A 24,546-nucleotide genomic window follows, 5' to 3' on the forward strand; every position below is an offset into this window, starting at 1 on the left:
AAAATAACTTTCAAGGTCAATATATAAAAAAAAATTAGGATTTGCCTACACTACCTCTGTACCAAATTTCAGGTCATTTGGTCTAAAAATGACAGATATTAATTGATTTGAAGATTTGACAGAAGAAGAAGAAGAAGGAGGAGAAGAAACATGAGTAAAAACAATATATTGAGCCATACTAGGCATGGCTAAACATAATAAGCAGATAGTTTCTCTTAAAAGAGATCATCTATGAAGCTTACTATACATAATCTATTTGTAGAACAAATACCAATTACGTTTCTCTGTTTTGAAAACATACATAAAACCACTTTCTTGGAATTTACCATGGGTAGCATTAGGCTTCGACGACCGAAACGTTTTTTTTTACACATCTGCTGTTTTCGTAGTAAAGTATAGAGCGTCAATTACGTATTACTTTGATGATTAACATACCTTACAACAGTACAAACCCGGGCCTGTGAGGAAGAAGCGCCTGATGATGTGCTACATGAGGTGTAATGATGCACGCATGCGCAGGCGAGAAAACAAGAAAGCTTGATTGTCTGCATGCCTCTCCTTGAGATTGCGCGAGAGGTATTTGATGACCGCTTTGGCAATCCCTTCTCACGTGACTTTTCTGTCAGATATGATTAAGTCAAAAGTCCATGTTTTATCTTATACGACACGAAGCTGATTTTTGTAGTCGTCAATTATGCAGATAATTTACAAAAATTCATCTTACACAGGCAACTTTGGAACTTGCTTCCTGAAATAGACATGTACTGTATAGCTACCAATTTTTTCTTTGTTATTTTTCTTGTTTTTCCTTCTACAAAATGATTTTTTTCTGTCAGAAAGAATATCATCCTGTATACAAGAATATCGGTTTTAAGTACAAACAAGAATCCCTGTTTAAACACAAACAAGAATTGCATCCAATTTTTTTTCTTAACCAGTAGAATCAAATGTTCACAAAAAATAAGGAAAGAATCTGTAAGAATAACACATTTGACCAAACAAAAAGCAAATCTTATGGTAATGTTTCTTATTTTGTAGAAAATTCTTTTTGGAGAACATCATGCTAGAAATATTTTCTTCAGAAAAAAATTAAATTCTTTGTGCAAGAATTGACATACACAGACTTTCACAGAAGGTTTCTTGAATTTTCTTGTTTTCTTTGTATAAGAAAATCTTTGTCAACATAAGAAAACAAAAAAAAATAAGTAAACATATTTTTGGCTTTTGTTTTAAAAGAAACTAATTTCAATATTGGAGAAAAAAATCATACTCCTTTATTATCCGAATTCCCTATGTTTTAGATGAAATTGCATTACCTAAAATTTTAGGAAGATACTACTACCTATATCCCCTGTCGAGTGAGCAGAGAACGTAATGATTCGTCCGTCAATTACGTCATAAGAGATCGTCATGTGGTAGGAATCTATTAATTCTAATGTGTTCATCCATAATTGATGTAATTTTTCAGTGTGTGTGTGCGTGTGTGTGTGTGTGTGTGTGTGTGTGTGTGTGTGTGTGTGCAATAACAGTAGACCATGCAATCTATTCGCACATGAATTATCGCTCCAACTGGAAATATATTGATATTCTTATTCGGTATTGTTTGCTGCCACAAGTTTGTCATATTTCGTCACCATTTCCATTTATCTTAGAGCTACAGTGCATCAATAAACATTCGTAGTTATGCGGTTCAGTAAACCTCTGTACGGGACTGTATTGTTGTACCTAAGCCAACTGAACAAGGACATTTGGAACCTACCAAAATAAACCCTGAGGGGAGAAATAGTTGGCATCCAACAGCCAAATTCGGCTGTTGTTGTTTGTCATGGTACTAAGACTTCCAACTTAGTTGCTCTGGAGACCAATTGGTCATCAAAATCAACGGGGATGCATATCCGGAAAAAAGGCTCGGACCCTAAGTTTACTTATGCTTTGGTATATATGTTTAGTGGTGGCGCTAATATCAGTTTTAAAACTTGAGTGCGTCGTCACCATGTACGTGATTTTAAAGAGAAGAACATATAAAGTGAACTCACCAATCGTGTGTGGGTAGCTACCGTAGACTAATCTACGTGTGCTCTAATATTTACTCTGCCTGGCAATACGTGAGAAACCTTATTGGTCGTACGTACGTGCAGCGGTGCATGATTTCAGCCTGAGGACATGTAGAATGGTAATTTGAATATACTGAAGGAAAAAGAAGCTATGCTATGTATTATGGTATAGGGTATCTTTGTTGGAGTTACTTTTAGGGCAAAGGGGAGACACTCAAATGATGTGGGACCTTAATTTTTTTTATTATCGCGAGACAGCTAGCCGAATGTTAGCACATTGGAACATTTTCGGGAAATTGGGAAAAATACCTTTGTGCTAATTGTCCACACTGTGAAGAGATTTTTTCTTCTTCATAACAGCAATTTTTTAACCGTTACGGGAAACAATTCTTCTTCTCGTGTCACCACTGGCACTTGTCTGCTATACACTCCCCCTCCAATATTCGGCAACCGCACTTCCTATTCCTGCGGGAAACAATGAAATTAATAAACATATTTGATAAAACCTGTTTTACACACGTATTACGACGTCTTATCACAAATAAATGTTTAAAACGGGACTGCATGGGGGGGGGGGGGTCAGCGCTTTACGCTTAAGTTAGGAAGGTAGCAAGGAAGCAAACCTTGGATAACACCCCAGATTCGCAAAGCATTTCGTAAGCGGTCTGAACTTTTTTCCAAGGCTAGGAGATCCAACTCCCATGAAGCCTGGGCAAAGTTCAAGAGGTGTAGGAAGGGAGTTAAGTAGAGAGTTAGAAAGGCCCATAGGTATTATGTTTCCAACTACCTTGAGAAAAACATCGAGGATAATCCCAAGGCCTTTTGGAGCTATGTCAAATCACTCAGACAGGACTCTACTGGTGCATCGGCTAAAAGACATCAGGGGGTGCTAACATCTGACCCCCAGGAAAAGGCTGATGCACTGGGAGTCCAGTTTGAGTCAGTGTTTACCAGGGAGGATAAATATACCGTTCCTACCCTTGGCGAATCCGTAGTTCCAACTATCCCCCCCCTTAACATCTCAGTGGAGGGGGTAGCCAAACAGCTCTCTAGTCTTAATCCCAGCAAGTCCACAGAACCAGACGGAATACCACCTCGCCTCCTGAAAACTGTTGCCGAGCAAATTGCGCCAATACTACAGACAATATTCTCCCAATCAATATCTACGGGAGACGTACCTGAGGATTGGAGAACAGCTAACATCGCTCCAATCTTCAAAAAGGGTGACAGAACAATGCCTTCCAACTATAGACCGGTGTCTTTGACATCGGTCTGTGGCAAAGTGCTTGAACACATCGTGCACAGCCACATGATGAAACATCTTGACACTCATGGCGTTCTGTCCCCGGCGCAGCACGGTTTCAGGAAGGGTCTGTCCTGTGAGAGCCAGCTGGTACTCACCCTCCAAGACTTGGCCAACAATCTTGACCATAACAAACAGGTCGATGTCGCGGTGCTTGACGTTAGCAAGGCATTCGACACCGTGCCCCACGAGCGGCTGCTAAGCAAGCTCGAGCACTATGGCATTTCTGACCTTCTTCAGTCTTGTTTTAGGGCCTTCCTAACAGAGAGAACCCAGAGGGTTGTCTTTGACGGCGGAACATCTAAAGCTGTCAGGGTCACCTCTGGAGTCCCTCAGGGTACAGTGTTAGGCACTTTGCTCTTTCTACTGTATAGTAACGACCTCTCCAGCTCCGTAGATTCACACGTTCGATTATTTGCCGACGATTGCTTGATTTATCGAACTATCAGCACGCCTTCTGACGCACAAGGTCTACAGTCTGATCCTGATGCGCTAACAGATTGGCAAAATCGTTGGCTTATGTCGTTCAATCCCTCTAAATGCAACATCCTCCATATCACCCGTAAAAAGCACCCCATCCTAACCCAGTACTCCCTAAGTGGAGAAGCCCTCACCGGTGTCAAGTCACACCCCTATCTTGGAGTACAACTGTCCGACGATCTGCGGTGGGACACCCATATCAACTACGCCACTAGCAAAGCCGGCAGGGTACTAGGGGTCATTCGGCGCAATTTGACCCATTGTCCATCTAGGGTTAAGGCCACTTGTTACAAAGCGCTGGTGCGGCCCCACTTGGAATATAGTGCCACCGTCTGCATGGGACCCGTACACCACCAAAGGGATACAGGCGGTGGAGGCCGTCCAGCGCAGGGCCGCCCGAGTGACTCTGAATGACTACCGGCAGACTAGCAGCGTGACACAAATGCTCAATGACCTGCAGTGGACCCTTCTCTCTGAAAGGAGGAGGAACGCCCGCCTCACCTTTTTCTATAAGCTAGTTAATAACCACATCAATATTAAAACAGATAGTCTACTCAAACCAGCTCAGGGGCGCACCCGGGGAAGCCACACGCTCAAATTTCAACCACTTAACGCCCGAACAGACTCTTACAAATATTCATACTTCCCCCGCACCATACCTGAGTGGAACGCCCTGCCTGGCACGGTTGTTACGGCTCCCACCGTTGAGTTTTTCCGCGGCAGGCTGGAGGCCTGTCCGCCTTAGCATGGGACCTCCTTCCCCCCTACTTTGCCCCTAGCGGGGTTATTTGGGGATAGTTTAAGTTGAAGGTAGCTATCGGCAGGCTAGCTTCGCTTTTCACTAAATTCAAGGGGCTACATGTAGAAAGCACCGAGTTCACCTTACATTACAATTTTTAAAAGCGACCTGACAACAAATTACGTGAGATTATAAACGGCTGCTTATTACGCCCTACGTATATTTGGTGGTATACAGGTCCCCTTTAACGACGGTTTAGTTATTTTTTACACAGAGGTGCACCATCTCCTACGGACGGAGATTGAACGCATGGTTCTATCTTTTCAACGACTAATTCCTCTGGATTTTTTTTAGTTAGGGCGTTGTTGGAAAGCTAAAACTAAAAGCCTGAAGAGTTTTAAGGGCAGTTCTTTCGAATCACTCAGTAAGCCTTTGTTGTCATAATATATTTGGGATAATAGGGAATAATACTGTGGATGCATTTAAGTTCGTGTGGTTTGTATTTTGCGTTAGGGAGTAGTGGTGCGTACCTTTACCCCGGACCTATTCCGGACCTGTTCCTAAACTTAAGCTTCAAGTAAAAAAAAAAAAAAAAACTAAACATCTGGAAACAAGTCCGGACTTAAAAAAAAAAAATCTCTCGTTTTTACACTCCTTTTTTATTTTTCTTAAAGCTTCGTTAGATCGTGAAATTTGCACTGGAAAAATATGAAAACATTGCTGTTTTTTTGTTTATAACTGAAGTTCTACATTAATTACTGACTGTATATAGTTCCGCATATCATAGTTTTCAAATTGCACGTAAAATATATGTCAATATGCAATTTTACATGAAACAGGAAAAATATTTGAAGCACACATATTCCATTGGTTAGGTACGCACCACTATTAGGGAGAAAATGGAGTGTTTGCGGTGAACCGAGTACTAGTACTCGGCGAAGTTAATCACCCTAATACCAGACCCGGCTAAGTTCAGAGAGAAGGTCACGCAACACAGAAGGAACCGGCAATAACCACGCACTGCCACAACGGCGGTTTAAACCTCGTACACGTGCTCCCTCATCCAACTTCAAATAAACTGAATAGATAAGTTACACCAGAAATTCACATTTCTCAGATCAAATACAACCGATATCAAGATGCTCGATACTACAGCCAGATTTGAATATATCTTTTGATGTAAAAACCGCCATAGTGCAAAAGTAAGTAAATATATAAAATACTGCTTTGGTATAGCCACACCCAATTGTAACACTATATCAATTATATGTTAGTTATTGTATAAGTAATTCTATACGTTGTGTTATGTCTATCTAAATCAGTAGTTGTTGCCATCCATTGTACCGTGCACAGTTGTTGTACAAATAGAGTTTTATTGTTCTATTATTATAATAGATAACCAACTGATACAATAGTGATTAGGATGATAATAGTATGAAAATCTCGGACCCCCTTAAAGTATATAATAGACGTTTATGTAATTGATTAGATTTAAAGGGCTTGAAGACAGACCACACGTTAATTTTGCCAGGGATGATATCTAGCCTACAACACTGATTCTCAACGTCTAGAGCCACTTCGCCCTTGAGTTAATAGGGATTTATTTTTACTTATTGTAAAGAGCCTGGGTAAAGGCGAGATCCAACCAACAATATAATGTCCTTATCTAGTACCGCAGGGATAGAGTATTGAGCTCAACATAACTGAACACCTGTGATATTTCCCGTTGAAATGCAACATTGTTTAAGTAGCAAAACCACTATTCTATACATAAATAGTTGTTGTGATATTGAAATAATTGTAATGTTCAGATGTTGCTTTTTACAGATCATTAAGGGCTTGACAATGGCTGGTACTTGTTAGCCAAGCTTAAGATCGTTTTTATCAACACAGTAACAAAATAACTGAAAATTAAAAAAGATGAAGATTTTGCGATTTTGGATTCTTTTAAGGAGCACACATGTACCATTTTTACAGAGCGGCTGCTATTACCGCTTACAGGGGAATGTCGTCGAGTGTTTGTTTGATTTTTGCATCATTTCTGTAATATACACACATAACAAACAAACTGTTTACTATCGTACGTGTGCACGCTGTACTGTTTCGTATGAACTTTGACCGAACACCGTAGGCATGGTTCGTGCACTGGCAAACTGGTTCACTTGTCTCATCTCCCACTCAGAAGGCTGTTATACCGTGCAGCAATAATCATCAGCGGCAGACCACTACGGGATCGAGTACCAACCGAAACCCCTTTAGTGGAGGCGTGTATGGAGCCACTGACTAAGCGAATGGAAAGAAACACTCTAGTGAGTACTTTTTAGGCAGTGCACAACAAATTGCCCCCATATCTGTCAAGAATGTTTCGGTACATGTCTCCTCTCAGGTGTTGAAATCACGAACGTGCACTGCTGCGAGTCAGCTCGCAAAATTGGGACCCTCACCTGCTGCATATACCACAGGCAACTCTACAGTCATTCAAGTGTAGTCTAAAGTACCCGGGTCCTGAACTTTGGAATAAACTCCCCACAGAACAAAGAAAACTCATTCCGTTTCGACTTTTAGAAATGGACTTTAGGAATAAACGTAGGACTGATACCGAGTTTTTAAATTGTGCATTATTGTGATCATCATGTATTATGTCTGTGCATTGTATTTGTATCCAGGGAGCCTGAAAACAGGTCAAGATACCCGCGTGTAACCGCTGGTTGAATAAATAAATGAAATGACCTCATATTTTCTCCATTGTTTGCTATTTACGTTCTTGGTAACATACATCAACAATTGCACAACTGATAACGAGTGATGCTTGAAAACAAAGTGGTGACGTTAAGTGAAACCCAGCGTTGAGAAAACAATATTTAGGGTCTTAACACATTGTTTACCCGACAAGCACGTATGTCATTAGCTATATTTAGACCGTGACTCATGGGGACAGGTGGCGGGGGAATAACCTGCTACGTCCCGATGTGATCAGACCGACGTGCGGTTTCCTGGTTAAAGTTTAACTTCTTACAACATACCTTTGCCTTTCAAAATCTCACTACAACACCTGTCGAAGGCATTTTCATGTGTGGTCAGGTGAGCACAGCACAGGTAAGTGTCTCTTTGTTATAGCTGAAGGAAATGGAGGTAGAAGTTTGATTAAGTTAAACTCTAAGTTAGAAAAATGTAAACATGCAGGCGGGTTTTGTCTTTACACTTGAGTTGAACTGTCGGAAAGAGCCACTAGAAACCACACTGTTTATATTGTTTCTTGGATTATGTCTGATTCAATTCTTAATTTTTTTTTCTGATAGACTATGCTGTCACTATTTACCATCCGATGGCGTCAATGCAAGGATAGGCCTTGTTTAGATTTTAGAAGCCTGGTATCAAATTTATATGAAATATTGCAACGTTAAAGTTGACGGTTAATATCTATATAATTTTATTGCATGGTGCAGTCATAAAACAAGTTTCACAAACCAATGGCAATAGCACATTCATTGCTCTATTTAAGATGAAAAATTGTAGGTGTCCATTGCGCAAGTTATTTGGTAAGTTGGGAAACCTTGCGACTACTTGAAGTCTATGTTTGCCCTTGTTGCTGACATTCTTCAGGTCAAAGTGCACAGACCACATTGTAAATATCTATATTTGCATTCACGTCATTTTGTCTTACTTTAGAACAATGTCGTCCTCTTCGGACAGCCCTAAGCTTCTCCCTCGGGCCAGGTCGCCTCAAGGCCCGACTAAAGCAGCCTGGACCACCCGGTGCGATCACCTAGTGCCTCGGGGTGACTTAACCGGGAGCACTCGTAGCAGGCGGACTCGTAGCAAGCCTCAGCACAAGACAGCAGCTACGGTACCGGCAGAAAACATTGTTCAAGTATCGGTAACAACTTCGATTTCGAATAACCTAGTCTTCTATTCTAGATTGTACAGTAGAATAAGTCGGAGACCATTTTTGATCTTGGTGCAATACCTGTGAAGAAATTGATTCTTTTAGTTACTTTATCATAGTCAGATCGCGATTTCTGGCACAATGGTGTTTGTTGATACGTCATTGTGAAAACACGTTTTGCATATTTGAAAGTCAGTGCAGCAAAGTTCGTCTGTAGTTTTTTTTATAAATGTCAATGATTTGCCTTGTACAGATCAGGAGTGCACGTATCGAGAGGTCCTTTATGTGGCGAGACTTCAACTTAGCAGAGGAACTCGGGACACAGGTAAAGTACGATTTTGCAACTTCAACACAAAGAAGTATTTTTATTTTTCTTTCCTCTAGCTCTCTCCTTGTCTGTGTGTGCATTGGTTTCACCCCCTCTATCTATGTCTGTGATTCTCAATACACTTAATGCAGCGTTGCCATACACCCTCGGTACTGCTAGATCTGTCTGTGAAAGTAATATGGGTAAGGTTGTAATTAACACTGCATACAATATCACTCAATGCGATGCCGAGCACAAAAGTCAAGCTCTTTTTATCGCTTATTCAATATCCCAGACGATCGAAACGCCGAATAACATCAAAGGAAATGACAATGAGGACATGCCCACAGACCCTGCACAACCTCAGGACCTCTCAAACTACCAGTACGTAACAGGAGTTCATAGCTGTTACTGATACAACTTAAAATGATTTTACTAGAATCATTTTTAATACTCGTTGATGGATTTTATGTAAGTATGTAGCCAAAAGTCCCATTCACAGCATAATTATTTCACTTCTGATGTCTTTTATCTTTAACCAGTTTGTCGTTTACGATTTCTTTAATGCACTTTTCTCAGATGCGTCGCCGTTGAAGAGAAGGATCCGCCGTTTGCAAAAGGAGGGTCACAGTCAAAAGGAATTGAAGACAGTGTATCTGTGGACTCAATGGAGAAAGAGGTATTTCAAGCACTTTCAGCCTTTCTAATTGAAAATATGCCTGCTAAACAAGCCTCGCTCAATCCATTAAAATCTGGGTAGGTTTCTAGCGGCTGGCAGCTTATTGGTATACTAAACATATTGTAAACGTCTACAGCTTTCCCGGCAGTGTGGGGGTTTCGTGAGAAACAGAAGTAGGAATGGGATTCAAACCCGAGCATTTAGGCCCAAGGGTGGGGTTTTACCCTCTTAGACTTTGTCTCTATTTGTCTATGACTTTGTGTCCGTCTGTTTGTCTATAGGCGTCCCTCTTTCTGATCTACTAAATATGTATGGTAGTACGCGGAAGAAATAGGGGATGACGTTGGAGATCTTTGATTGCCTTGTTATTGTTGCAGGTTCCACTTAAAAGGCATCCGAGCAGTGATTCACTCTTCACCGGGATGCACATCAAGCCCGACGCCGTCTGGACGCCGTACGGCCCGCCGCTGTACGGGTACAGCTCCTCCCTGAACCCGCCGCCCAGGGAAGGGCCGGACACGCTGGTCCTCCTCGCCGCCATCTTCTACTGCCTGGCCGCCCTGACAGCTGTAGTCTTCGTTGTCCTGTTCAAGACCAATGTCGTGCCATGTAAGCTGTCTTTCAAGTAATTTTACTCTTTAACCTGAACCTATGGTAATTTACCACGCGGCGGCCATCTTGGAATGCAAGGAGGGTAAACATTGCTGGATAGTAGATCAGCGCCCTTTGCCCACAATTTTTCATGCTTTTATCAAGAAGCTACGGTCGGACCATAGAAAAATCTCAAGGAGGGTTATTTCTTTTTTGCGGGAGTCTATGCACATTTTATCTTTAATTAACGACCCCCAGGAAAAGTTTGATGAACTTGTTTCTGACATTCTGACATTCATGAATATTGCCTTTGTGTTGGCTAGTAATCAGCGACCACGCTTTTGGGCCATAAGGTTGAAAATGAGAGTCTTGAATGTTGCCCGTTACCAAACTTACATGCTTCTGAAAATGGTAACGATCCTTAGCCTAGACTGTTCAGTCGAAATTTACTATTCATAATACAAAAAGATCAGTAGGATTTCCAATATACTTTTTATAAGAAATCTTTATTGACACAACAAAAATACAGCGACTTTCGTAAGGTCTTGTCTCCTTCTAGAATGTATCTAAATCTATCTATAAAATAGAATGTAACAAATACTGTTGAGCCAGCGGAAAGCTTAAGAAGGTTGAACAGCTTTGAGTGTTTATCATGATATGGTGGATAATCGAGGATAAAGTGTTGTTCATCTTCAATTTCATTTGGACAGAATGGACAAAACCTCTAGCCGCGGGGAATTTTATGCCATCTTATTTCATTATACATAGCGTCTAAATCCCGTTAATGAGGCTAGAAAATCTTAATTCTCTGCCTTCATCATTTTCTGCAGTACTTCAGTTCAAAATCATTGATTCTGATATTCCTTTGTATCTGGATCGACAGTGTACACGTCCCCCGAGCCCGTGCCTGCGTGGGTTCAGCAGTTTCCCCCGGAGATGCAGAGGTGGTACCGGTTGGCGCTGGCTGGAGGGCGGGACGCATCAGCGATACAGCCGCCGGCAACCGTGCAGTGGCCGACCGAGGTACAGCCACCGGGATCCGTGCAACAGCCGACCGAGGCGCCTACTGTGGAAGAGTGTGAGTCTTTTTGTTTCGTCTGAAGAGTGTGAAGTGTGAACAAATGTTTGGCTTTTCTACCATCTGTCTGTCTGTCTGTGTGTCTGTTTGCCTCTCTGTGTTACCGCAAGTTCCAATGCACACAATGCAGCATTGACATACATCCTCAATGATGTCGCTTTTGTCTGTTTTGCTAGGAGAGTCACGAAGTAGACGGGATATTATAGGGCATTGTAGATAGAATTTTGGGCATCTTTATATACATGTGTTTTTCATACATACCCCTTTTTTAATATATACCTGTGTTTTTCGTGTGTTTATTTTTTTTTATATTCGGCATCTGTATGTTCCTGTGTTTTTCTTTCCCTGATTGTATTTTCAATGTTTGTGCCCAGGGTTATCTGAAAAACATATCCGTAGATCTGGGATGTACTCTGGTTAAATAGATAAATTGAAATGGCGTGGGCCATGCCTGATTCCCTTGTTTCAAGATGTAAATCACTATTCTAGTGAAGAGAAGAATACGTGGTATCAGTATGTACGAGGAACGTTAGAGCCGGGTGGATTTTGACATACTCTGCAGTCTTTACAAAAACTTAAGCCCCTGTCTTACATTCAGAACCTTTCCATCACATTTGCATTCATACATGTTGGAAGAGCTATTCGAGGGCATCCTCCTCAGCAGGCCCGGGTCGCTCGATACGTTATCTCCAACAAGGGCCCTGCTATTCCAAGATGGTATTCTGGTTTCTGGTAATGTTACTGACAGTTGCTTATGAATAATCAATGAGCTACCCATATTTGGCACAAACAGCCGTTATTTGTTCTGAACCCAAAGTAGCGATGTAAGACGTAACATGATTGGCTGATAGCTTCCCATCGACCTTTGCGGTTTTGCTCAAGATGAGCTTATGAAAAGCCTCTGATTGGCTTAAAGCTGTTTTGGTGGTGACGTCGCCAGAAGCTAGAATACCGGCATGGAATAGCTGGGCCAATGCGTGAAGTAACGTACCGAGTCTGGTACTTCAAAATATGTCGGATAAACTGGAAGTCCTGTTGACGTTCTGAATATTGATTTTTACCTCTTTCCAGTGTGCGGTAACACGTCAGTCCCTGAGTCACTCCCCGACTTACGTCATGGCTACTTCAACTGTACCACCATCGCCTACTACAACATCTACGTGCGCATGTGCAGGGCTAAGTGTCACGTGGGCTACAAGACAGATGACGCAGGCCTGCTGTTCTGTAAACGCGGTCGATGGGCGCCGATCGAGCCCGAAGTCGTATCGACGCTCGTCGGCGTCGGTCGGGCTGCCGACGCGATGCCGAACACAGACCCTCGGGTGTTCGAGTATCTCGGTATCACCGACGAAATTTACGCGGACGTGGCTCGTAACATTTTAGTGAAACTTGACGAAGTACCCAATCTTTCTCTCGTGGTAACATATCTTAACATGGTCTCGCAGGGCAACATCATCGATTTTAACATGATGCGGCAGATGTTGATCTGGGTCGGTCCAGACATCAAGGAAATGGTGGCCAACCTGGATTTCCTGCAGTTACTGTCTCACCTAGGTAGGGTCAATTAGTTTTATTCTGTGATGCAAAACATCATTGATTTGTGTATAAAATGTATAAGACAATGTATATACAAATGTTATCTTTTAACCTTACCGATTGTGTGTTTAACGTAACGTTTCCCAACAGGGTTTAACCTTAGTAATAGCATCCAGCTAGTTTGGCAAAGATAGCATGTAACTACATGTATGCCGAAATAATAAATGAATGAATGAATGAATGAATGAAAGAATAAATAAATAAATAAATAAATAAATAAATAAAATAAAAAATAAATAAATAAATAAATGAATAAATAAATAAATAAATGAGTAAATAAATAAATAAATAAATAAATAAATAAATAAATAAATAAATAAATAAGTAAATAGATAAATAAATAAATGAATGAATAGATGAATGAATAGATAGATAGATAGATAGATAGATAGATAGATAGATAGATAGATAGATAGATAAATACAAAAAATAGGCGATACAAACTGGAGTATCTAAATATCATCGTAAAATTCCAAATCTGTTAATTGAATGAAAATGAAACCTGATCGTACAGAAATTTGACACTGCATTTCTGTTTACAGAGACGTTTGGGGCGTCCAGGCGGCCGGTTTGTAGAATCGTGGACTGTGGACAGGAATTTGGTGTACGTATCTTTACTCTAACTTAACTAAGTAACAAGATATATTAGTAAATGCACGATCATAGGTCGCTAACATAGGCCAGTAGTGGTTAGAATTGCTTACCAATGTCGTAATGAAACAATTCTAAATTGTTTTTTTTAAGAAAAATTTCTTTTAATTTAAAGATTCTTGATCATGGTAGAGTCAACATCAGCACAACTACATACAAGTCTGAAGCCAGAGTGGTCTGTGACCGAGGCTACCTACCCCGTTACACTGTACTGACCTGCAATGCTACAGGACAATGGGACACAGCCGCAGTGTGCGACTTAGGTATGGTGCTGTTTTGCAGACTCCACGTACATGTGATTTTTTTGAGTCCAGTAGCCCAGGCTTCCAATAGACACTTTCGATTTCTCCACTATGTTAAAGATTGATAGAAGCTACACAAAATGTATTTTGTACATGCATCACACATTCAATAGAAAATCGTTCAGATTTATAATCACCAGAACGTTAACTCAATATTAAAGTAAGGTAAGTTAAAATCCTTCCACACCATAAGGTGTATAGGGCGGTACCCATCCCCGTTTCACTGTCGTGCAATCACTGCAGCAGTTGGCTAGTCCACTGGCAGCGGAGTGTTTAACTTCCAAATTGTTTCATAGGTATGTACCAGTTTTATGAAGTATTTGGCATGACTCAATGCGCCTCTTGTCCAGAGGTGTCCTACCCGGGTACGAACTCGGGCCTTCTGGTTCTAACTAATTTGAACCAGATGTGGTAAGTGACAGATACTCAAACCACTACAGCACAGGGACACCCCAACTCAACAATGAAAGCCACTTCCAATTCTGAGTTAGAATTGTGCTCTCCAATTGTAATCCGTAACACAGTTACCTGCAGTCCACCTGAGGACCCCCCGCACGGCTCGTACCTGTGTCAGGGTCACGTGTTTTCTGACCGCTGTGACGTCAGCTGTGACGTGGGCTACCTACCGGAAACAGACGACACCCTGGGATGCAGCTGGACCGGAAAATGGACTGCTTTTCCCGGAAGGAACACGACAGAGATGGAACATGCTTTATCAGCAGGTGTGGAAAAATTACATATTGTTGTTGTCTTGGTTTATAATTGACAAATATAGCTATTCAAAGTTTTTTTGGACATAGGTAAGAGAACGATGCTACAAATAAACGTGAAATGATCATGTACAAAAGTTCGTTGATTGTTTATAGTCTCTACCATTGTCTGTTGGTTGCTGGAAATGTACTAAACATTGCCCAAATAGACCGAATAATATTTCATATATATCTAGAGGAGTTAGCCTGTCATAGAATTAAATGTGGTCCAGGTTGACGCTAGATAATCGGCTCAATCTTTTTTTTAAATACCTTCCATCGTTTTTCATAATACATTGCATGTTGAAATGGATTATAATTGAAATTTCTCTTTTGGCAGACGTCATCATCCCAAAGACTCTGGCTTGTGTCATCGCTGACTGTGGTAACATTTCTGTGAGTATCCCAGTATGTATGTTAATTATCGAATACATCTTATAGTCTCTGTACGATCCAAATCTCCATAAGCGTGCCGGAAGGGAAAATTGCCGCGTTAGAATGAAAAGAATGAGACGAGACTGGCGTTGCAATTTTCCCTTCCGACATGACGTAGGAATGCTTTATTTGTAGTTGAATGAGCCTACTAGAGATTAGTCATCAATCTATTCATATATAATATGTATTTAGTTGGCACCGCAGGCCAACAGTCTAAGATTCCTTCACCTCCATCGTGCACAGATGCCCGCACACGGTGATGTTACCTGTACAGGTACGACGTACGGTGAGACGTGTCATCTCACCTGTCATAACGGTTACGAACAGTTGAGCCAAAAGAACTTTACCTGCCAGGTTTGTGGAGACACAGCCCATGCCACATGGAGTGGGAAACCGGAGTGTACCCCAGGTGAGACTACATATGATCTGTATCTGTATCTATAAGAATAGCCGGTATAACCGCCATTAGACGTAACACACCAGCTTCGCAGGCACACGACGCGGCAGCAGCTGGTTATTACACCGAACGGTCTGTTACACCTAGTCTTTGCATATCTGACTGCAACCGTTCTTTAAAGCTATTCAGGGAGGATGCTCCTACAGTACTTGATGACAACGAGTTCCATTCTACTACAGTTCTCTGAAAATACGAATTTTTGAACACATCAATCCTTGGCTGATAACTCTGTTACTTAACCCCCATCCGACCATATCAACATTTTTCGGCGGAGAAAAAATTCCTTCTATGAGTTTGTGTACATGTCTTACAACTTCTGAGAAATTTTCACCGGGGTAATCCTCATTTTCTGCATAAATTATGATAATGAGCATTAATTATCAACACCAAAACTTGTCAAAATATTTTCCATATATTATTGAAACAGTATATGCAGAATAACTACAAAAAGATCTACCAAAAATATATTAAGGGGCAAAGCAAAATGGGGTCCGTTTGGCCCCCATACGGCCAGATTCGTCGCAAAAATGTGTCGGTCGGATGAGGGTTAAAAACATTACTATTTCTAGTCCTCTTCTGAGCTGATATTAGATACTTATCAGTCGGTACGTCCACAAGGTTTTTAGCTAGTTTGTACATCATGCAAAGTCTGGACGTAAGATGACATATCTTACGCAAGATGACAGTTACTCAGGAAACTGGGTAGATGTTAGACATTGTCCCTAGCCATTGTCGAAAGATATTGGATGCTACGTGAAACCCCTGACCAATTCCAACATATATCCAGTTGTTTGAATACCTGTTCTATTACGCAACGTATTACCTGGATGCCTAACATTCATCAACGTAAGATAGATATTGTTTGTTTGATGACGCACTGTGACAGCATATAGTGATGTCAAATATAAGTGTTCCTTCCTATAGTCCGTATAATCCGGCTTTTTAAAAAAATCTCCTACACTTGAATAATATAATGGAATATATACTTACTAAAGATGTATAACTCACTGAAATAAAACTTACCAACAAAAGTGTGTTTTTGAATATATTGACAGAGAAGTCAATGATTCTACTTTTTTTCAGTGAGCTGCAGAACCCCTCCAGAATTCCCCAACACCGCAATACAGTGCAGTAGCGGACACACCTACGGGAACACCTGCGGAGTCACCTGTGCTGAAGGGTACGAAGGAACGCACCACCAGAACATGACTTGTCACAGTACCGGCAACTGGAGCTTACAGGCGGAAGGTAGGGTCTGCTGTTTTGAATAGAACTTTGACGTGCACTCCTAGCCCAATGTTATGTACAAGTTATGATCATAGCTAACCAAACTGACAAGCATATGATTCTTTTCTTGCTGCAGGTAGAAATGAAGTTACGCGCATGCTCCTTTTGTGTAATTTGCCAGGCCTGAGATTTGCCGGGCAAATGGCTTTCTGACGTCCAGTTTAGGGAATTGTCTTAGCTAATTCACACTTAATCAACCACAGAGACAGCATTTGTTTGGCGGTATATGCAACCTTGTATTCTGGTGCACACAAACAATGGTACAGTGTAACCTGCGTCAAGCATGGGGTCTATGCAACCTTGTATTCTGGTGCACACAGACAATGGTATAGTATCAACACATGCGACGCATGGGGGTGATGCAGGTGGAAATTAAGTTACATCCATGCTCCCTTTGTGTAATTCAAGCTCTCAACTGGATAGCTCTATATATGAAGATGAAATAGGATACTTTTGATCTCGGGCATACATTGTGCCTATGTGCTGGGTATCGAATTGTTTTGCTATCGATATTCCTTTGTTAATTGTAGCCTTGGAGCCAGTTGTTGGTGGCCACGATTTGTTCTGTCAGAAGAAGGACTGCGGCAGCCTTACTGTAGGTACCATCATTCTTTGTGAAATCCCTAATAATACGCTTGACGTACATTATCGAAACTGCACCAAACAAATTAAGTTGCATCACACTAATAAACTGAAGCTTGTCTTGCATTTCAAACGTAATATTAGGTCTGCGAAATGCTTCTTTCAAATATTGAATATAGACTTTTAACGTTGCGAATGTAGCATCAGCATTCACAATTTGTATCATTGTAGACTGTGATTGGGGAAAAGTAGGGAAGGTTTAAGGGAAGATGGGTACAAGTCACAAACATGTTTGATCTGACACAGACTCCCGCCAACGGCAGCCTGACGTGCAACGGGACCAGATACCAGGACTCCTGCCGCCTGGCGTGTGAGCCGGGGTACAAAGTTGCCGACGAGAGCGGCAATCTTTTTCACAGTCTCTACAACTTCACGTGTCTCGCTAGTGGACAATGGAACAAAAAGCCAAAGTAATGACGTTTTTCTTTATATCTTTACTTGGTTGCAAATATGCAGAATTACCGATTCGAAAGAGTTTTTACACATCAATATCTGTATCCGACTGCAAAAAAATGTTTACGTTGAATTTTCAGGCCGTTTGAATTTGGGTGGTTACGAAAACTTATTTTTGTGGCGTAATGGTTAGAGCATTCCGCTGTCAAACAAGGGGACCCGAGATCGATCCCCGGGTTGCCCCCTGACATGTCAGGACATGCGCCCCGACGTTGTGCCCTTGGGAAAGGCACTTAACACAAATTTCCTCACTTCACTCAGGTGTAAATGAGTACCTAGCATTTGTTAGGGACCTCGGATAGGACGTTAAATCGAGGTCCCACGTTTGAGGAGAGTCACACATTGAGCACGTAAAAGAACCCACCACATCTTTGACCCTACTCTTTCGAAAAAGAGTAGGGGCATAACCCGGTGTGAGTGGATCAAAACATTCCAGTCTAAAGGGGGTAGGAAATTTCCCGAGCAGCCTTCGTAACCCCTGCTTCTCCTAATGGGTCAGTGAAGTCATGCTTGTCTCGAGCAGTGATGTTTCTGACCTCGGGCGAAGAGATGCTGCTACAGTCAAAATCAGTTCAGTGCTTAAATAAGTGGTCCCTTACGGCCTTGCACTGAGCGAGTTCTTTAAAAAAAAACACCAAGGTAATACCGTAGCTATCTGGCTAGCATCCGGGCCCATAAGTTCCTTCTACAACGAATGATATGTCAATGTTGTTTCTGAACCCCTTTGCAGATGTGTCCCGTATAACTACTGCCAGCTAGGCCTGCACGACTGCCACCCTGAGCACGGGATCTGCATCTATACGGGTCACCGGAAATTCAGCTGCCGTTGCCGGGTCGGGACGGTCGGGAACGGGACACACTGTCAACGGACCCCCTGTCCACCTTTTCCGGTCAGTAGGATGTTGTTGCTAATCGCTCTATTCTTAAAAAGACAAGAACTGAAAGTAGTATCAAGAGCTAAGAGAATTAAGAGAATGTCGTACGGGTCAGACCTACTGATGAACAAAGTACTGCTGTATTGTTCCGTGTGCTTGCCTATTTATTGTTTGCTTGGTTGGTTGGTTGGTTTGTTGGTTGCTAGTTTAGTTTGGTTCTAGTATTATCTTAACCCGGCGCGACCAAGATAAACAAAGACTCGCCCAAACAGTAGTACCCAAAACTAATAACAACAAGCTATCAGCCATCCAAAAATCAAGACCATAGCACGTCCGAGTCAAAAGATACAAAAACCGGAAGTTCTGCTGCAGGACCAAGGTCACATACCAGGGGGCCCAAAATCAACCTTAAACTTCGGCTTCACAACACTTGCCAAAATACCAAATATCATCGTAATCTATCAAGAGGTTCTTGAGTTATGCTGACTACAGTAGTCCGGAAACATAAACAGACAAACAGACAAACAGACACACAGACACACCCAAAACTATATCTCCATTTTTCATAGAGATAAATATTACCATCTTTTAACAGAGTTAGCACTATATTCATTTTGCTGAGGGTTTCAAAAGCGTTTCCTGGCAAAACTGAGTTGACGAAAATACTGCAAAAGCCTCTTCCGGCTGATGAACAGAATAAAGTATCATCTACTGTAGATTTAGCCGACGAGCCAAGCACTAGCTTTGATTAGTTTTATTATTATCATAGCAAAAAATGAAAAGTTGTCTTCCTCTTTTCCATCTTTACAGATCGCTGAACCGTGGAACGGTTTCTTCAGATGTTCTATACCAGGTACCTCTTCAGCTGACGCTAGCCAATCAGCAAACAGCACAGCGGTGGAGTACGAAATCGTCTGTTTACTCCACTGTAACCCTGGTTACGATAGGCTGATCTATGCCGAGTACTCCTGTGAAAGTAATGGGAACTGGACCATTCCTGTCGACATCAACAGCACAGGGATCACACCTTGTTTAGGTAAAGCTGAGATATGTTTGTAGAAACAAGTTTAAAAAAAGTTTAAGTCCTTCCCCCACCGAAAGGTGCATAAGGCGGCGCCCATCTCCGGTTCCAAAGCCCTTGGGCCACACAACTTTGTGCAAGTCACTAAAGCAGGGGGCTAGTCCGCTGGTTGTGATGTGTGTGTTTAACTGCAATACTCTCTCCCAAATGCTGAGTGCTAAGCAGAGAAAGCAGTATGTAGCATTTTTAGAGTCTTTGGTATGACCCGGCCGGGGTTCGAACTCACGACCTACCGTATGCAAGGCGAATACTCTACAGTCAAATTCAATTATGTGACAATTATATTTAAATGTAGCAATAAAGCAATCAAATGTGCAGCAGCTAATTCTAAACACCGAGCTACCGTATATCATTTATACATTTTAATCCATATCTTGTTGTAATAATCATTCTAAAGCTCTTCTAAATTTCAGCTGTGAAATGCCCGGATCTGTCCAGACCATCGCACGGTGGAATGACCTGCAGTAGCGGCTACGAATTCCGATATCCCGAGGCCTGCAACTTTGCCTGCGAGCCAGGCTATGAGCTCACCCTCTCGAGTAGCCCAACGAGACAGTGCCAGACTAATGCCACCTGGTCTGGAAACGACGTGGAATGCATCGGTATGTATGACATCGTTTTTTTACGAGTTCAAACAGAATCATTAAAATCCCCAGAGTCAAAAAACGTAACTATGAAACTGTTGCATTATTGTGTCGTCTTTAGGTTGTGTTATATTGACTCTTCTTGATTATCGACACTGTACGTTTGGGACCGCATTGTGATGACGTTCCCTGTAAGTTTTTATATTATGTAAATACTTTGCGTTTGGGAACACATTTATAACAGCGACACCTATAGCTGCAGTGCGATGTGAACCAGTCAAAAAAGGTGACAGATGGTGACCAAAACATTGGTTGGATATATCACTTGGTTGTGTAAAATGAGTTTTTTTATTTTATTATTCAGTGACAGAGTTACATGTATGTGAATATGCACTGTTAGGTGTGAAATGCCCGGATCTGTCCGACCCTCTGAACGGAGGAATGACCTGTGATAGAGGCGCCTCCTTTCGGTACCCGGAGTCCTGCAACTTTACCTGTGCTCCAGGCTATCAACTGACAACTGAGCCTGTGAGACACTGTCAGACTAACGCAACTTGGTCTGAAGATGATGCTACATGTATCGGTAAGTTTCAGTTGATCTTGATTTTGAATAAAAGAAATAAAATCACCGGTGGTAACAAAAAAATCAAATCTACAAGTAAAGCCTTTACATGATCCAAATGATTATATTTCAACAAATTGTCATCATCGTCATCACTCTTGAAACGCATGTAAGTAATAGAGATATTTAGCCACAACAATGTTCTATGCGACCCAAACAAACAAACAAACAAACAAAAAACACATCTGCAACTGCGAACTTGTTAACACTCCAGGTGTGCAGTGCCCTGCCCTGCTCACTCCAACCAACGGAGGGATGACGTGTGATAACGGCTCCTCCTTCCGGCATCCCGAGAACTGCAGCTTCACCTGTAACCATGGTTACGAGATTCATACGGGCAACGACAGTAGAATCTGTGAGGCTGATGGTACGTGGTCTGGGAGTAGCGCTTCGTGTCGTGGTAAGTTTGGGGTCATCTGAAGTATAAGAGATATTTCATGTGAATCAGCGACGTTTACGCTTCAAAGGGCACATATTGATTGTTACCACACCTCAAGGGAGTGAGGTATTGTTTTCGACTATTCTGTTTCACTCTCTATGCGTGGGGTGCAGTTTTTGCAATAACTGCCAGAGGTCGTTTATACAAGAGGCTAAAGTCTTCTATCACTCATTGCCAGGTGTGAAATGCCCGGACCTGTCGAGTCCCTCTAACGGACGGATGTCCTGTAACAACGGATCCACCTTCCGACATCCCGAGACCTGCAGCTTCAGCTGTAACCATGGTTACGAGCTTAAAGGGTCGTCTGACTTGGTGTGCGGGGGAGACGAAGAGTGGAGAGGCACACCCGCTTCTTGCCAAGGTATTTGTTTTAGTATTTTTGTTAGGAAATAAGAAAGTTGAAATAAATAAGAGAGGTTCGAGTGGCGGAGGAAGACTGACACTCGACATAAGTCAAGTAAGTCAAGTCAAGTAAGTTAGCAATGTAAGGACTATTTACTTTTGAAAGAATAAGGAAAAATGCAGGCTTCCTCCGTTTTCTTCTTAAGTTTTTAAGTTTTCTTACCCCTTTTTTATATTCCTGGCCGAGAGCAATAGTGGAATGAATCTGTAATGATAATACCGTAACAAAAGAATAAAGTCTGCGACGAAGGCTAGAACAATAATTGGTTACACGAGCTTCTTGATAATAAAAAACCCAGCTTGATCAATAAAAAAGGCTTTGCCATGTGATGAACCAAATATTCTACATCATTCAAGTGGCAATTATCATATAGATCTATAGAAATAGTCATCCTAGGTGTGATGCAACAACAACTACAACAGCAGAAAATGCAATGGCGTTAGACCGGTTTCTGTGCAAAAGCCTTGTTTCTACTCTAGCTGTCAAGTGCCAAAACCTGTCCAGACCCATGAATGGAGGAATGGCCTGCGATAGTGGGTCGTCTTTCCTGTATCCTGAGACTTGCACCTTTAGCTGTAACAGCGGATACCAGCTGTCTGCCAACAGCGTCAGCAGGACCTGCCGTGCTGACCGCACCTGGTCGGGAAGTAACGCTACATGTATCGGTGGGTACAAAGATCATTCCTTTTATGTGTGATCGGAGACAATGTATGCTTTTTGCCTTTGTGACATTAATAATGAAACTCAGATTCGATTATAAAAACGACTTTAATATGAAACGCTAGGAGGTCACGCTTGTTCAAAAGTCAAAACATCTCTGGAGGTGTTTAAGTCTCGAAAGACATTGACATATGAATATGCAAATTGGCGATCCTGTGTTGCATTATAATGCAAAAGATATTCTAGTCTGAAGGTGTCAGTAAAGAATGAAAGTCAGTAAGAGCAATAATGCTATTTCTACTCTAGGCGTCAAATGCACAGACCTGTCCAGTCCCAGCAACGGAAGAATGACCTGCGACTCTGAACACTCTTTCCGTCATCCCGAGAACTGCACGTTCAGCTGTAACAGCGGTTACGTCCTGACTCCAACAAGCGACCGTGTGAGAAGCTGTCAGTCTAATGCTGCCTGGTCTGGAAGCGATGCCGTATGTATTGGTGGGTAATACAACATTGCTTTTATGTGAAATAGTATCAATTGTAGGTGTATCAAATCGTCTGTATGGTGCAAGAAACCTTAAAGGCAACCAAGGCAATATATCAGGGACCCAAAAATGGAAATAAAAAGGATCCTGAAATCTTATTGTAGTGACTTTTACTAACACTGTTACTAGAATATTTGTGTAATAACTTTGAGCATACTTTGAGCATTTTAAAACGTGCAAGAACATGCCATACGGTGATCCACATAGTTTGACGAGCCTACAAAAAAACGGCGACAATTTTCAGTGAGTTCTCAAATTACAAATAAGTCATATATTTACATCATGGACGTCGCTATACATTGTCTTCCGTCATTGACTAAGGAAAGGACAGGGAATCAGGTTTTATACCAGGTTGTATAGTCCTAGACTTCTCTTTATGTTCTCCTTGGAGTCAAATGTTTAAGATATCTTCAGGTTAAGATGGCATACGCATCCATAAAAGAGCAATAAATAAACCGTACACATTACAAAGGGCGAGATGACCAAAATGTCACTGCACGAAATGTGTGATTCTCTCTCCATATGTAGTGGTGGCAAAGGCAGCGACTTTTCTTTCGCCTGGATGTTCGATCTAAGTTTACTCTTACTTACTAATAGCTGCAACTGATTCCCAAATGTAAACTAAAAGACGTCCAAGCTATGTATCTTCCGATATAGTTTTGCATTATTGAATATGTCATCGTATTCTAACATGTTTCGCTTGAAGGTTGGAGTTCAACCTTGGCAATAACTCCAGTCAGACGACTACAGTGAATGCCATTAATGCCATTACGTTCCTAAACGGTTGGACATATACCGGGGCTGCAATGGAGTTCGCATATCAACATGCCGATTGGCGGCCATTGCCTATACCAAGGGTAAGTGACAAATTTCAGGCATTCATCGACATGTAAGCATACAAGATGATCAATCCATTACGAGTCACTGTATGACATGTTTAAAAATGGCCGTTTACTGTAGATAGTAAAAATTATTCACACGATTTGATAAAATATTTGTAACTGTGGTGCTATCATCATTTTACACATACGATATATCCTGCTATATACATGCAATCAAATATGAGAAATCTTCTATTGCCATATGCATTGTAAAATTGTCAACATGTATATCACATTTTTTTTAAATGTAATGATTTTCACAGCTTTCATATGTCCATACATTTGCAGCTATCTGCCTTAAGACGCGAGAAGCTAAACTTACACTACTAGTACATTCATTAGCCATAATTGTAGATGTGGTAAGATGCCATATTCTTATATCATTGAACCTATACTTAAAACCGCTCTATTACCGCTAATACTAAGCTTGTGAAAGCATAGACGTGCTGTACAGGTCGTTCATTCATTCATCAAAAATGCTGTTCCAGATCATGATAGTAGTGACAGACGGACAGTCCAGTGACAGCGTTGTCGGACCCGCCTTGGCTCTTGCTGCAGACAGAGTAACCGTTTTCGCCATCGGGGTGGCCGGCTATGACCACTCACAACTGATACAGATTACAAACAACGTTCCGGGCCGCGTTTTTGAGTTGGCTGAGTTCATCGACCTGTCTCAAGACATCAATCAGATTGTACAGGCCCTCTGCAACCCATAGATTGTTTGTATTGGACCACCCAATTTCTATTACTTATTGTTATTGTATTTGTCT

General features: G+C 41.6%; 3 protein-coding genes across 3 annotated transcripts in view; 2 read left to right on the plus strand and 1 right to left on the minus strand.

Moving 5' to 3' along the window:
* The window catches only part of LOC136441410 (zinc finger protein 436-like), a 410,847-nt gene that overhangs the window by 264,525 nt on the left and 121,776 nt on the right, over positions 1-24,546 (minus strand). The window lies entirely within an intron of this gene.
* On the plus strand, positions 8,250-14,062 carry LOC136441998 (uncharacterized). Its single transcript, XM_066438587.1, has 10 exons — positions 8,250-8,423; positions 8,716-8,787; positions 9,065-9,153; positions 9,349-9,448; positions 9,826-10,057; positions 10,923-11,117; positions 12,189-12,671; positions 13,256-13,317; positions 13,480-13,627; positions 14,019-14,062. The coding sequence occupies exons 1-10, from the start codon at positions 8,250-8,252 to the stop codon at positions 14,060-14,062; spliced, it is 1,599 nt and encodes a 532-aa protein (XP_066294684.1).
* On the plus strand, positions 18,664-24,492 carry LOC136441999 (P-selectin-like). Its single transcript, XM_066438588.1, has 9 exons — positions 18,664-18,696; positions 19,375-19,600; positions 20,059-20,247; positions 20,630-20,812; positions 21,066-21,251; positions 21,469-21,651; positions 22,173-22,358; positions 22,660-22,838; positions 24,265-24,492. Exons 1-9 carry the CDS (start codon positions 18,664-18,666, stop codon positions 24,490-24,492), a joined length of 1,593 nt encoding a protein of 530 aa, XP_066294685.1.

The sequence above is a fragment of the Branchiostoma lanceolatum genome, chromosome 9 (assembly GCF_035083965.1).
Source record: "Branchiostoma lanceolatum isolate klBraLanc5 chromosome 9, klBraLanc5.hap2, whole genome shotgun sequence".
NCBI classification, from domain to species: domain Eukaryota; kingdom Metazoa; phylum Chordata; class Leptocardii; order Amphioxiformes; family Branchiostomatidae; genus Branchiostoma; species Branchiostoma lanceolatum.